We start from the raw sequence: 14,770 nt of genomic DNA on the forward strand, positions 1-14,770 counted from the left end.
ATAAAGATTTGAACACAGTGTGGCTATAGTGCTAATCATGAAATTATCAGCCTGTGTATGGGAGAAATCCTCAATTGAATTTAGACATGGCATTGCTGCAAATGATGACCGAATGTTCTCTTTAAATTTAGCCACAGCATATTCATTAAATATCTTCTATAGCCAAATTTATTCTTTGATGCTGTGCAGCCAATTAAAGTAAACTCAAATGTAATGAGGTAATGGTGGGTCAAAAGAGAGTTTTGAGGAAAGATTGTTGACTTGTCAATTTCAATGCCATATGTTAGAACAAGGTCAAGGATATGATTGTAGCGGGTTCATCCACATTCTGGGAAAAGCCAATTGAGTCTAGTAGGGAAAGAAACAGAACTAAGGCTGTCACTTTCTATATCTATATGTATATTGAAATCTCCCAGTGTAATAATCTAAGACACAATATTGAAGTACATATTCTAAATAATTTCTCTACTGGCATGTAAAGAGCCACAGTTATGGCATTAAAGACGTCAATGTTATAACCTCTTTTGTCTATTCTTTAAGTATCTTATTGCCACACTATAATATTATTATATGGTAAAATATAATAATCCATAGTATGCCACCAACAAAATTGAGCTTAAAAAAATAGATGAGAATATGAAGCTGGACACAGTAGCATCAATAGACAACTAAAGTTGGAAATTAATTCATTTGGTGGTCCTGAATGTGTGGTGGTGCTGTTCAGGCTTATATTTGTTTTTCCATGAGCTGTGAATGTACCCCAAAATATGTAGGTCAGCTCCTCCCTGGTTCAGCCCTTCTTACCATCCTGAGCGTATTTAAAACACCTCAGGGTTCTAGTTCTGTTTTACCTGGCGGTAACCTGTTGCAGCCAGGTAAGTTGCCAAGTTAAGTAAAGTAGTTGTGCCAATCATTTTAATGTTTTTCAGTTAGCCTTCAAAGATGTTTTGTTTGCTGTAGTGATGTACTGCTGTCTGCATGCCTGTTACTGGTGTCTCTTGCCAGAAGATGTTCATAAGCTCTTGACTGCCAAAAGAGTTTTGAGTGTTGTTGATCTCTAATCTAGGTTATGATTAGGATGTTTATTTCACACTAACATGAGCTGTGTTTTATTATTCTAGGTGGTCAGCAGCTGTTTTGCCTCATTTTAGTCTTAGCGCTGCCTTGACAGTAGTGACCACCTGGCTGCAGTTATCATTACAGCTTGTAATTGCCTGACTGTGAGGCCAAAATTTGTGTTCCTATAACTAGTTGGTTATAGCAACTAGTCAGTTTATTGTGCTTTTATCCCTGTTGTATTGACTGTTTTATTTCCTTAGTGGGGCTGTTTGCTGGGTCATGGTGGAGGCTAAGCACCTTAGCGTGGTTTCCCTCACAGTGTGTAATGGTGCACTGGGGCACTTATTTGACCATCTGCTTGCTGTGTTCATTGCTGTGCGCACACTTGTGGTGGTGGGTTGTCTCCCCACTGCTGGCCCACAGCCCACTATTTTAATTTCTATTACTGGATTTTTTTATTTTTTTGTATTTTTTTAGGGGGGGGGGGGGTGTCATTAAATAAACCTAATATTGTATAATTGTAAAAAAAAGACTAACTGCCCCCATATACTATCAATTCTGTGTTTTTCCTGCATTTAACTATTGCTTCCAGCCCTAATTTTAAAGCCTCAAATTTTGTAATCTTTTGAAGCCAAATCTGTCTTCAGTATCAAACTTGTGTTGCCTTTGTCAGTCCAAGCCACATCATTAGACTTGTAAAATATTTCCGGGGGTGAGCCTCACCAGGTGGTGTTGTTGGTTGTTTTTAGCTCTGCTGGCTTGTATACAGGCCATCTGTTACTCTTAGCTCTGCCACAAATGTAAAAAAAAGTGTCCTCACTTGGTGAAGATATCTCTCAATCATTTAACATTGAACACTATTCTCCATGTTAAACATACAATATACTTGTTGCCTGTAAATCTGAATCTTAACGTCCTAGGAACTGGCATCCACTTATGTGGACATCACATTCTGACCACAATACTGAATTTTTTATACATTACAGGTTAGCTAGCTTCAAGATGACACACCTGAAGGAGAAATTAAGAATGCATGCCATGCAAGAGTTTGGGTCTTAGGCAGTTAGAAGTGTTTGCAAGATATTCATTATAGATTGCTTTATTTGCTAATCATTTATGCTATAGTGGGTACGCACACTTTAGTGAGATCTGATGTGAAATTGTCCTTGAGTGATGTTTCATTTCAGCTTTCATGCCCTTTTGTGCAAAACTGGCCACAGATCGAATTTTAAGGGATAATTGGACTTTCACGCAGGACTGGCAACAATGCCCAAAATGTGTATGTGTGTGTGTTTAAAGCTGGACCTTAACTGCCAGAGTGAGCATCACAGTGGAACAATGTAGTATTTTACAGTATAGTGATACTGCATTCCTTCCAGTGCTTACAACAGCAGATGTGAGCCATTTATTACAGTATTCTCAATATACCAAATCAACAGTAAAAAAAAAAAAAAAAAAAAAAAATACAATAGATTCTATGAAAAATGGGATGAAAGTGACCATAACAGTGAATGTAACATCTATTGATTATGCTTAGATATGTTTCATTCATCATGTAAAAGGGATCTGTAACTTGTATAGTTACTTGTAAAGTATCTCACTTTTTCAGGTAAAAGTAATGAGATAACTACTCCAACTTTATCCTTTTTAAGGACTGAAAATCATCTACATCCTATAGTAGCTGATTAATGTGCTGATGTGTTAGTGAGCTGGATAAGTGAACTGAAAAGTTCAGTTGATTTGAAGTCCCAAACATTTTTCATTTAGCTATATGGATTAAATGTGCAGATTTATTTCAAATCAGATGTCTTCCTACACCTCAGTATAACAGAGTGAAAATGTAGGAATTTAATTTCCTATTCTAACATCTTTTCTTGTCAGCTGACCCTTAAAATAGTTTCAGACAAAATGGTTTGCTTTCTTTAAATATTAGCAGTAAATAAACAGCCCTATTAAGATCAAACAAAAAGCAAAATGCTGTAGACACACATGGAAACTATGAGACAATCAATTTGCAAACTGGCAGACCCCATCAGTGTAAACCAAATATTAATCTTACGAAAAGACTGAAATGTTGTGCTAAGTGCAAGAAAAAAAAAACAAAACAAAGAAGCAAACAAAACAGGTGTCATTTGAATGTAGGAAGCTTTTGGTGGCACAATAACTAGTCACTCAAATTAAATAGCATCAATTCTGATTATCGAATATTTATGACTGTAATTTTTTTAAATGGGAGAAAGGCCACACATTTTCTGATATTACTTTATTGTTGATTGGATTTGTTTCTATTGTGTTACTGTAAAGTTAATATATTTGGGTAAAGACTGATGATCAAACAAAAGCCCAAGGTGATTTTTCAGACCAAATAATAAAACAATGAAAATAATGACTTAATTGCAGCTCTTACAAGACTTGGAAACAAACCAGCCACATTTGAAGAATAAATATGATTAAATTTATGTTACGGTAGACATTTGTCACATTCATTTTTCAATTAATTTGACAATTTACAGCAGCCTGTAGTGTTGCAAAATACAAAAACAGCAATATGGATGAACGAGAGCACAGTGGAAACACCGTATATGAAACTCAAGTATCGTGTATAAAGATCTCGTAATTTAGTCTCTCACATCTTATGTCCAAGCTACACCTCACATGATCGCGGCTATTTTAATCACCTGCTGGTCAATGTAGTTTCAAGAAAGTGTTACTTTGCTGACATTTGGGAGGGGCGATGTTGGAGAATGACATGGATAACTGTTCACCAAATATGCAGCCAAAAGAAGCAAAAAGAATGGCGTCATGGTCACATGTAGCTGTTTCTTCTTTTCTGCTCCAGTTTTATGATGCATTCAGCAAACTTCAACTATATGGCTTCACTTGTGTGTGCTTGAGTGTGTGTTCTCAGCCTGAGGCACCAGGATCAAATAAGCCACCTCACTGTCCATTATTTGGGTTTGTTTTTTTCCCACTCTTGCTTTAACATTTAGCATTCAGCAGACTTGTGCACGTCTGTATGCAAGTGTGTTTCAGTCCTGGGGGAATAAGTGTTGGTCAGAGGACAGCTTACATCCAAAGCTGTGAAGTGGTGAGGGGACTGGTGGTGTCTGAGGGTAGGTTACATGTACTTTTGTATACAGATATTTCTCAGTTCAGGGAGACAGTGGGGCAGCCTGTGTCTGTCTGTGGGGCAGTCCGTGTATGTTTTCAGTTCATAGCATCAACCTCACATCTCTGGCTGCTCAGCATTAACTGGATGGGTTCGGGACTCAGGCGACTCATAGCGCTGATGGAAGTTTCTTTTCCTGAGCTTCTCTGGGGCTTTTCTCCACAAAACAATCTCCTACACACAGAAAAACAGGAATAAATACAGGGAAAGTCCAATATTCACAATTTAAACTCTGGTGGTAGACAAATGAACTTCTAAAAGTAGAGTCTAAACCTTTATTTGGTATTTCTTACCACAACCCAATGTGTGAACTCTTGATTTTAACTAACATGATAAATGTTCTCCATGATAAAAGACTGGTAGAGTTAACTTGTTTAATATTTTAAAGCAGGTGCTGTGGTTTTCTTCCTCAATGGTTTGTCATGGCCATTACAGCATTTCCAGCTGCAGGGAACAACTTTAAACCAATGACAACGGCAAACATAATGCGACCGACTTACAAAGATATCGCTCTGTATTTCTGGTCGTAGTCCTTTTAATCAACAACTCATAGAAGAAATTTGCAGATCAAGTAAAAAATGTGGAAACATTTCAAGTTGCCAAAAAACAACTCAGTACAGCGCATCCACTGTGAAATGGAACTTGCAACCCTTAACAGCACATCTTCAGTGATGCAGCACGTAAACCCATTTGATTAATCAATTCAATCATGGATAAAATTCTCAATTAAAACAATATTTGATAACTGCAGCACTAGCTGTAGGTTGCATGCAAGTGTGTACACCTGTTGTTTAAAGTATCTTCTGTCCTCTTCATCCACCAGCACCAGATTAAGGAAGTAACGCACAGAGAATTTCTTGTTGACATCCCTCATGGTGGGTGTCAAGTCATATCCTGTAAGAATGTCACACAAATTTGACATTAACAGGGAAACAGACCAGTGAAATGGGTATTATATCAGCTGGTGTGAGGAAAGAGCGCTTACCTGCCAGGAACAGTCTGATGGGGATTGATTCTCCTTTAACTGGGGCACCATCCATGATCTCATACTTTGCAACCGTCTCTGTCTCAGTTGTAGTACTAGGTCCTAAAAATGAGAACAAACTATTTAATTGAGTGAGCAGGCTAAAGTAAGGTAAAGGGGAGCAAAGCTTACAGAAATTTCCTGCATCCCAAAAGATCTTCAAATTAGTCAACCAACTACAGTATTTTATAGGTGGGGAAACCTACCTAGAGTCAACTACTTAGTTATCAAACATGTGGTCCACACACTCTGACCACCTATTCATTTGAGATCTACATTAGTTTATTTTTACACATTGTTGCACTGGCTATTACCAATGCCTGTTATCTCCTTCTTAATAAGTTGTAACTCCATGTGTTGGATCTTGATCCTGACCAGCAGGAAGTAGATCTTCCCAACAATCACATCCTTAAGGTGGTATCTGTCAAAGAGATGCATCAAGAAAAGCTGGTCAAACTGATGAAGGCAGGTCTTACTTAAAATTCCAGAAAAAACAAGTTCAACAAAGGAGGTAAAACAAGATTGTTCTCACTTTGACTTATTGTATTCAAACTCGATGTGCAGACAGTCTTCTATTCCAACTTCCATCTTGATGGAGTTGTTGACATCTGGGTACGTGGCTAACTGGTGGACAATTAGCTCGTATTCCTTCACTAAGTCAGACAGACGACGTACTATTGTCACCCTGAGAAAATACCTGTAATGAAAACATCCAGAAACTCAGACCAAAACAATGCAGGACATGGTACCCTCCAAAAACAGTTTTCAACTGTAGTAAACTGACATCCATATCAAAATTAATGATAGGGGCATGGAAATTGAATGAAATAAATGTTGTAGGTATACTTTTTCTCTCCCATATAAGCACAAAATTAAGATTAATGACTGTCTGACATTACTTGAACTACTAATGAATTTTTTTATTTTTTTTTTGCTTCAGCTGATATCAAGTTAAGTGATTTTAATTCATAAATAAATTAAAAAAAACATGTCATCCTTAGTTTTCAATTCAAAGTCTGTCCTGTAAATAGATCAATGAATACAAGTAAGATGTGTAATAATGGTAATACCAGTCCAGTGAATATTAGTACTAAGAACATTGTCTTTAATGGGGCCAGGTGGAAATTTCCTCACATTGTCTCATGTAGTGATGTAAAAACTGAAATAAGCTGGAGAAAAGGTCTCCCTTGGAAATAGTTTTTAGATTGAATCTAAATATTTGATACCAAAGGTCACTACTCAATGAAACCATTAGTCACACAAAAACACATGAGTTCACAATCAAATATATACTACACATAATATCATTGAAGATGCATTTTGCTTCATGTCAAGGTGAGCTTTGAAGATACCTTAGCCTGACATTGGCTCCAGTATAGGACTCGTAGGGCTTCTCCACCTGCATGAACTCAAAGTCGTAGCTTCTGTTCTGAGTGAGTTCTCCAGGTAGAGCTAACTCCTTCACCAGGTCCACAAATTCATGGGTGTTACTCTTATCAGAGAACAGTTCTGAAATAAAGTTAAGATTTTAGACTTGGAGTGATGTGAGATTTTCTTAATCAAAACAGCACAAACCTTTTAAATAAAGCCCCCACACACATGCCCCACCTGCACTGCTAATACAGGTTCAGCTCTACCACTGTAGGCTGCACATGATAACCACATACTCCGTTAAACCAGTCAAGTGAAAAATCCCATTTCTGAGAAGTAGTATTTAGCTATAAAGATACATTAAAAAAATTTCAAGGAGCCAGTTGGATAGGAACATTTAAAGGTTTCAAATGTTTAACATATATCAATCAACACCACCCTGCTAACATCCAAATAACCCAATTAGGTTAGTTTATCATATTTATAAATTACAGCCATATCTTTAAGAGAGGAAAATGATAAATGCTCCACTTTAATCATGCTCACCTATCTGTCCAACAAACTCAATGCGGATGCCCTGATGTTCAAGCCGTTTTCCTCCCTGCTTCACATTTAGATTCACCTGAGGAAGGAAACAATTTATCAGCTTTCAGCGTTTAACACTATGTTATACTGGGTATCACTTTGACAAACAAAAAAAAAATTGTCTACACACAAACAAAACAAAAAGAATATACGTTTACAGGGAACAATGCCTTCACATTACGTAGTATGTAATGCTTTTACGACATTTCATAGTTCATTTGGTGTTGGTACAAGTTGAAACAGGTTAAAAGCTTCAGAAAAAAACCTGTCAAATGAAGAAGGTAAACAGTTAATCAGTGAAAAATGCAAATGTAATATTAAATATAATGTAATTTAACGTAATACCAAACATATATTTGCTGACAGATCTGTAGAACCTAAATCTGCTCTACCTCTTTGCAGATCTAAGATAGACACATCAAAATGACTTTCTATCCCAAGAGAAAGAGCCCAAAATAGGGTACATTATATGCTCGGTCCTAACTAATACATAAAATGACGTTTACAGCTTGTTTCATATATGTAGCATATGATTTCTGAATCTCATGGAGCTTTGCTTGCTGTTTTACCTTGCCAGACACTGATTCTCCATCGTAGAATAGGTAGTGTTTCTCCACTTTCCCATCTTCTGTCTTCAACTCAGCTGTCTTTCTGTTCTCTGCATCATTCAGCAGTACATCTATCTCACATACTGGCCCAAACAAACCTCCTAGGAAACTCTGAAAAAAAAAATCTAATTAAATCCAAACTCTTTCAAAAGTATCTCGATATAACACTACTAAGCATGCATTTAAAGTTATTCAGGATGTGCTGTTGGTGGTAGGAAAGGTCCCTTGCTATATTAATGCCGAGTTGACGCTGGATTCCAACATCAGCCTGTGACAGTCAGTGGAAGTTCTTATTACCTACAGGTAACTGCAGCAGCTTCTACTTCTGCTCTTATTACCACTAAATTAAAACAAGCTGCGGTCATTTCGACTGCACTTTTAAGACGAACTGTTTTTTTTTTTTTTTTTGGCCTGCTGTGCAGCTGGCCGGCCAAAACAGCAGGAGCGGCCTCGTAACGTCACCGATGCTAACTCGACCGACCCAGCTAGCTTTAATATCAGCTGGTAATATTAACCAGCTACCGTCGGTGAAAACCAGAAGCTCATCTTAATGCTTTTCATGTTTATGATTAAACAGCCGAGTTTACTTCGGTGTGGTCCGAAATGCTGATGCCTCTTTTAACACTCACCATCTCGGCCGCCTAAACAGTCAAAGCTAACAGTTAGCCTCGCTCCGTGTAGCCAGTCTGGACCAGGAGGTGGAATCGCTGCTCCTCGTCATGTGACCCAGGTCACATGTCCATCGGCGGGGCGGGAGGGAGAGGAATACGCTCATAAACATCCAGTTGGACTCCGGGGCACAAATACACTGTCTACGTCATAGAAATCTGTTGATAATTATTAAGTTAGGTTTTAACTACGTAATCTAGACATCCATTTGTTTGAAAATACTCCCTCTGTTTAAAACTGATCTTGTAATTAATTAATTAATGTTCATTTTGGAAAAAAAGTAGTGACTTGTTATATTTTTGCACCATAAATGCTTAACATTTATATTTTAAGGATTCCAAAATTGGCTACTTGTGACCAAACGTGCTTCGACAGATACATTTGACAATTTGATGAAACTTGAATGAAACTTTCCATTCCTTTCTGATGGACAAACTATAGATGACTTAAAAAAAGTCTTTTCACAAGAAATTATATAGTTACAAGGTATAAAAACAGAATTTCTAATGTTAAATGTTAATATTAAAATTTAGCAGAGCAAATTTGAATACGACTGAAACCACTAGATTGTACAGTGACCTTGAAGTCCAGAAACAAGGCATTTCACAAAAACAAATCATACTAACTCTTTCAACTATGCTTTCATGCCAAGGGTCTTGATAAGGTTACGATGGGTTAAAAGCATGTAAATTATTTAATTATATGTATATTTTTTTTTCAAAACATTCCTTTATTCCATCCATCTCTTTTTATTTCTTTGGAAGTAAGTTTGAAATTAAGTCAGGGGCACAGCTGTATAGTAGTATTTTGTGTTATCTGTCCAATCAGTAACAATAAGTTTTGTCTCTGCTTTTACTGTATTCTGTAATTTCATTGTGTTTTATGAAATGTGAAAGTGTTTTTGGCCCCCAGGGCCACCATAGGCAACACGACTGAAAAATATTATCAATCCTTTATTAATAGAAGTATATCAAATGCAAATGACAACACAGCATGTTGAGTTGCTTGTGGATTATACATATTGTGTATGTTCTGACTCACAGTGATTTTATTAGCGATTGCATAAATCCATTCCTGAGGGCTTTGCGGTGAGCAAGATTCTCTCCTTCAACTCTTCAGAGTAAATGTAAAGTATAACACCATGACAAATGGGATCACTTTCTATAAATAGTTTTTTTTTGTGTGTGTGTTTTTAAGGAACATGTTCCTCAGAACTCAAAAACATGGTTGGAGCCTTATTCTCCACCTTGATGAATGGATGGACATCGGTGTCTTCTTATTGCACTGGTATTCACAATTATTTGAGGGCATATTTAAATTCATGTTAAATAACATATTCCAATTTACGGTTTTCTTCAACAAGAAAGCACAAATAATTCTCTTACTTTGGCTGATACTCTTATATTGTTTACAGTTGTTGAGGGAAATAATACCTGTCAATAGTACAGAGAATACAAAATATATACATATATATCTTTATTCTTCCCTGAGCAACCAGGATTTGCCACCACAAGGTGGTGATGCTGTTTAAGTATCTGAACTGACAGAGTGGGAAGAAAATATATGCTATCCCTGCATATGTACTTGTGTCTTTCAGTGGATTGGTATTGGTCTACTTCTTCAGAAGGTTGTCTTCTCTTAGCTCCTGTTCTGTTGGTTTTGCCTGGCCAACCAGAGACCAAACCACGGGACTCACATTCTTGTCTGCAAGCAGAACAATAAGGACATATCAGACAACATGGAGAAGAAAAAGGGGATGCCATGACATAGAGATGGAAGTAAAAAAGTAAAATTACCTTTCTCTTGGTCCATGTTTTTCTCCCCTGACCCTGTCTCATTTTCTACAGCCATAAAGGCCTCTTCCTCCATGGTTATACCTCCAGCTGCAGAGCCTTCAGAACCACCAGAACCTTCTTCATTTCCAAGTGACTCCCCATCTTCACTAATAAAAGGCATCTCCTTCTCATACATCTCTTCCTCCTCTGTCTTTGGACGTTCATCATCCACTGGTGTTGCCTCACTGGAAACAGATTGAGAGTGATATATTTAAAAAAAAAGAAAATGATGGGGTTTTGCAGGTTATAGCTGTCTGACATCACTGTCTAGTATTATCACTTAAAAAAATACTACTAGTAGATTTTGAATATCAGATTAACAAAAAAAACAAAACAAAACAAAACACTTTGAATAACAATTTGAATGAGGTATGGTTCTTCCAGAGACTTCTGCTATAATACTCCATCAAGCACCAAACTCTTACATGCATTTACAACATTATTCTCATTAGAAGCCAAAAATCTGTATTTCCGAAATTAGATATTCACTTCAGAAACTCCATATTTCTAACCTTAAAGGTATGGTCTCTGCATATTCTCGATAAAGGTGAAAATTTTGCTTAGTTGACAGACTCTCCTTTTTAGATTGTTAAAATAAATATGTCAATTACTCAATTACTGTGTCTGTAATATGTAATGTTGTACTTCCAAAATGAGAGTGTTGGGCAAATACTTACAAAATACAAAATACAAAAAACAATAGACCAGACACAGCAGCCCACTTCCTCTTAACACTTCCCTCTAGCTTCCTGTTCAGAGCAACTGCAAAGGAGAGGGCTGCTGCTTTGGCCCAGGTGGTTTTTTTATTTCATTTTATTTTGTAAACCGAAAGTGACGATTGAGGCTTGGCAAGACTCATAGAGTAACAACAACAACATTCTATGAGAGTAATTTTCAAAGCTGTCCAGGCTGTCCACAACATTTGAGCCTGTCTGTGAGATTATCCCTGTTTATTTACAATATTGTGTATTCAGAACCATTTCATACTTAAAAGCAGGACTTTTTATCATCATTTTGACAAAATTGTTTTATATGATCTGAGTAGCATTCAGAATACATGTATGCACTTTGATTCTTCAAAGAAAAATTTCTACATCTTATTGTACAGATCTGTTTGAAAACACACTTAACAAGTATCTAAAGACGTAACTTATTAAATCCACTGAAGAGTTAATAGAGCCTGGGTAAAACATGACTCTAAATAGTCATGTCTAAAAACTTTATTCTCATTGAAATATAACATCATCAAGTGATAAAAGCAACGACTGCTAAGAGGAGTTCTCAAGGAGGAAATGAAATTTAAGACTAAGACGAAGACTGTGACGCAGACTTCTCAGCAGTCACATCATAAATCCTATCACATGTATCAAATACACACACAGACACACACACACACACACATTTCCTTATTGGCTCATTAATTCTAGGTGGTATGTCCACTTAAGAAATACATGGGCGATATGATATTGTTCAGTACGCTATTTAAGCCTGGTCATATTAAAACAATAGTCACCATAATTCCGTGCATTTCTGAGCTAATAAACCCTCTGAAAAATGCATTACTTTGGAAGTAACACAGCTTACCTGAAGTAAATGTACAACATAGAGCAGAAAAAATGTGACAGGACCACAAAAGCATGAAGGTAGAGAGGGTAGCATGGCTTGTCATAAACAGACATCAACATTAAAAGGAAATGAGCGTGACTTTTTGAATTGATAAGTATAGATAAAACGTGTCATTATTTTTCTACAAACCATTACGCCATTTCCCTATTATACAGTTCTTACAGACATGCCTTAAAATATTCCAGAACATTGCTGGACTTGTCCATATTTTCTGCCGGGAAAGTACCAGCATTTCTTCTAGTCATTTCAAACTCCTAGGAAGTAAAACAAAACTGGTAAAAAAGATTTAATTCTCTAACTGTTTTCTCTAACACTTCTGTGAACCAGACCAAGCACTCTAGTTCCTTTTATTCCAGCTCTAACTTTCCAGCATTCTCTCTGGTGTCTCCAGTGTCTTTCTTTGTCTGTCCACATCCTCATTTATTTTGGCTTTTGTTGGTCACATACCTCACACTTACATATTCTCTCTCAAAACAGAAATACGCCCCGACTGAGGGCATGTTGCTGGATTTGTGTAAACCAAAGCAGGAAATCCAATGTAGAATCAACATTTCTGTGTTTAAAATATAGATTTATCTGACAGTAGTATATGGAATGATCACAGAGCTGGTTGTTTTGCTTTTCCTATTATAACACTGACGCAAACTCACTGCTATTACAACTACTAAACCATAACTTCCTAAGTGTGTGCACTGTCAAAGAGATACACAAAACAAATGAGTACATACAGATACTGTGCCGCTGAGGCAGCCAGTTTGCTTGGCAGGTGTTGATTCCATGGCATCTTTTGAGTCTGGTGAGTCACGCAGTTGGACATGTTGCCCTGAGGTTTGCATGTCACATACTTATACACAGCAGTCAATGGTGCCCCTGAAGAAAAAAAAAAAAAGAAGAAGAAAAAAAAAAAGAAAGAAAGTTTATATTAATGTCAAATTCAATTTATTGCTTGGTTGTTTTTATGCAACAATTCTCGGAAAGTAAGCGATTTCTTGAGTAACGTCTGGTTGCAAAACATTATTCTGAACAGGCTGAACTAACGGATGGTCTTTTGGCCTGTCTGGGTCTGTGTTCTCTTCATTAATGTGCTAGCATAAGAAATAAAATAATTAAACCTTTTTTATCAACACATCACAGGAAGCTGACCACTTATCTTGGTTATTTTCAAACAATATCCTGCAGAAAAATACTAGCTGAAAACTATCAAGTGTTTCATTAGCAAACAACGTTACATGTGTGAATCATCCACCCGTCAGCGATTGATGTCGATTCACAAGTCTTTTCATTTCATTAAGAGTGCAAAAACACCCTTTTTCAACGTACTATATCCAAATTTTATCCTGAATACTATATATGCCCTCCTGAAGCTCATAGTTAAGGATAAGAGCATTTGAGCAATGTGAATTGTTTTATACAAAAGTCTTAAGAAGAAACTAGAAGCCACTTGTGGGAGGATGCTGGACTGACATCAGATCAAAAGCCAGGACTGAAGACTTGAAATGAACCGATGAGTCAGTTTCTTCTGGGAATCACATTATGATGACAAACAGTCAGATCTCAGTGAAACGGAACAACAACTCAACACATTTTACTAGTCAAGGAGCCCTGATGGAGGTGACCGGAACACAAAAAGTAGATTTCATAAAAGATATTTACCTTTTCCATGATGTAAGGCGAGGCAGTAGATAGTGAGGAGCAGAATCAGTTTCATCCTCAAAAAAACAAGACTTTCTTGTATGAAACACAAGTAAAACAGCAGACTGTGCCTTCAGAGATTAAGCTCCTGATCGTGTTGAAGGGGAATAAAAGTGAGTTACTTTTATTACGTCACAGACTTCCCCCTGAAGAGCTCAGCCCTCCACACGTCACGGTTTCCTTCAGTCCTCCGCTGAAGAAAGTGCCTGAACATCCTCAGTGGAAACTTTTGTGTTTGCTGCCTCCATTTTCAGATATCAGGCTGCAGTTTGCATAACTGTGCGCTCGGACTGAGGAAATACCAGACCATAGCAGCCAAGATCTGATCTGTTATGTCGATGAGAAAAGAGAAAAAGCCATTTGTCCAAATTAAGAAGGAATCAACTGTATTTGGTTAATTTTGTATTTTGGCTCCGTTTCATATTATGCCACAAATACAGTCATTTAGCAGCTGTAAACTCTCCCAGAATTTGAGGAGAAAGCCCCCCCCCCCCCCCCCCCCCCAACAACCCTCTGCAGAAGCTTTTACATATTACTACTGAGTGGCCTCTCTTTAAGGTGGATGTATGTCAAGCAGATACTGGATGCTTTTTAATGTTTGTACCACCATTGTGTGTTCTTCCTTATTTAATTTGTAAACAAATGTTCTATCATAAGCTTTCAAAATAAATATGATATATTTTGTAGAATATACTTCCCAAACAGTGTGCCATATATATATACATAAATAATCTTACTTCTGTAGTCATTAAATGCTCACACTTGATGCGGTACCTCTGGCATGTGGAGATTATTTGTAAGATTTAATTGCATTAAGTATCAGTAAAAAGCTCCTCACAATATTCCTGGGCTGTTAGGAGCTGGAAGAAGAAGAAGAAGAAGAACAAGAAGAAGTTTGCGAAAGAAAACTGTCATGTAATGCGCAGTTTATTCAAGTGTTAATGATGAATGTGTAGGATAAAGTAAGAGGAACAGCTGTTAGAGCTGTTTGTTACAGTTTGGCATGTAATGCCTTGGATAAAATACTCACTAATGAAAAGTTACTGCTCTACTGTAAATTTTCAGTAGCGTAATAAATATATACAGTGGGGAGAACAATTATTTGATACACTGCCGATTTTGCAGGTTTTCC

At 37.0% G+C, this 14,770-nt stretch overlaps 1 protein-coding gene across 1 annotated transcript; it reads right to left on the minus strand.

The window, feature by feature from the left end:
* Positions 1–2,252: 2,252 nt before the first annotated feature.
* Positions 2,253–8,547, minus strand: vps26a (VPS26, retromer complex component A). The gene is made up of 9 exons (XM_029497747.1): positions 8,446–8,547; positions 7,778–7,927; positions 7,170–7,245; positions 6,605–6,761; positions 5,785–5,949; positions 5,567–5,673; positions 5,214–5,315; positions 5,013–5,122; positions 2,253–4,402 (listed from the first exon to the last, which is right to left on the minus strand). Exons 1-9 carry the CDS (start codon positions 8,446–8,448, stop codon positions 4,286–4,288), a joined length of 987 nt encoding a protein of 328 aa, XP_029353607.1. The 5' UTR covers positions 8,449–8,547; the 3' UTR covers positions 2,253–4,285.
* Positions 8,548–14,770: the final 6,223 nt, after the last annotated feature.

This window comes from Echeneis naucrates, chromosome 3, assembly GCF_900963305.1.
Source record: "Echeneis naucrates chromosome 3, fEcheNa1.1, whole genome shotgun sequence".
NCBI lineage: Eukaryota > Metazoa > Chordata > Actinopteri > Carangiformes > Echeneidae > Echeneis > Echeneis naucrates.

Excerpts from the sequence above, each read along its gene's own strand:
- vps26a (XM_029497747.1), bottom strand. Across the intron at positions 7,246-7,777 it reads GAGAATCAGTGTCTGGCAAG|GTGAATCTAAATGTGAAGCA; the intron begins GTAAAACAGCAA and ends TTCCTTCCTCAG. Across the intron at positions 5,674-5,784 it reads TTTGAATACAATAAGTCAAA|ATACCACCTTAAGGATGTGA; the intron begins GTGAGAACAATC and ends TCTCTTTGACAG.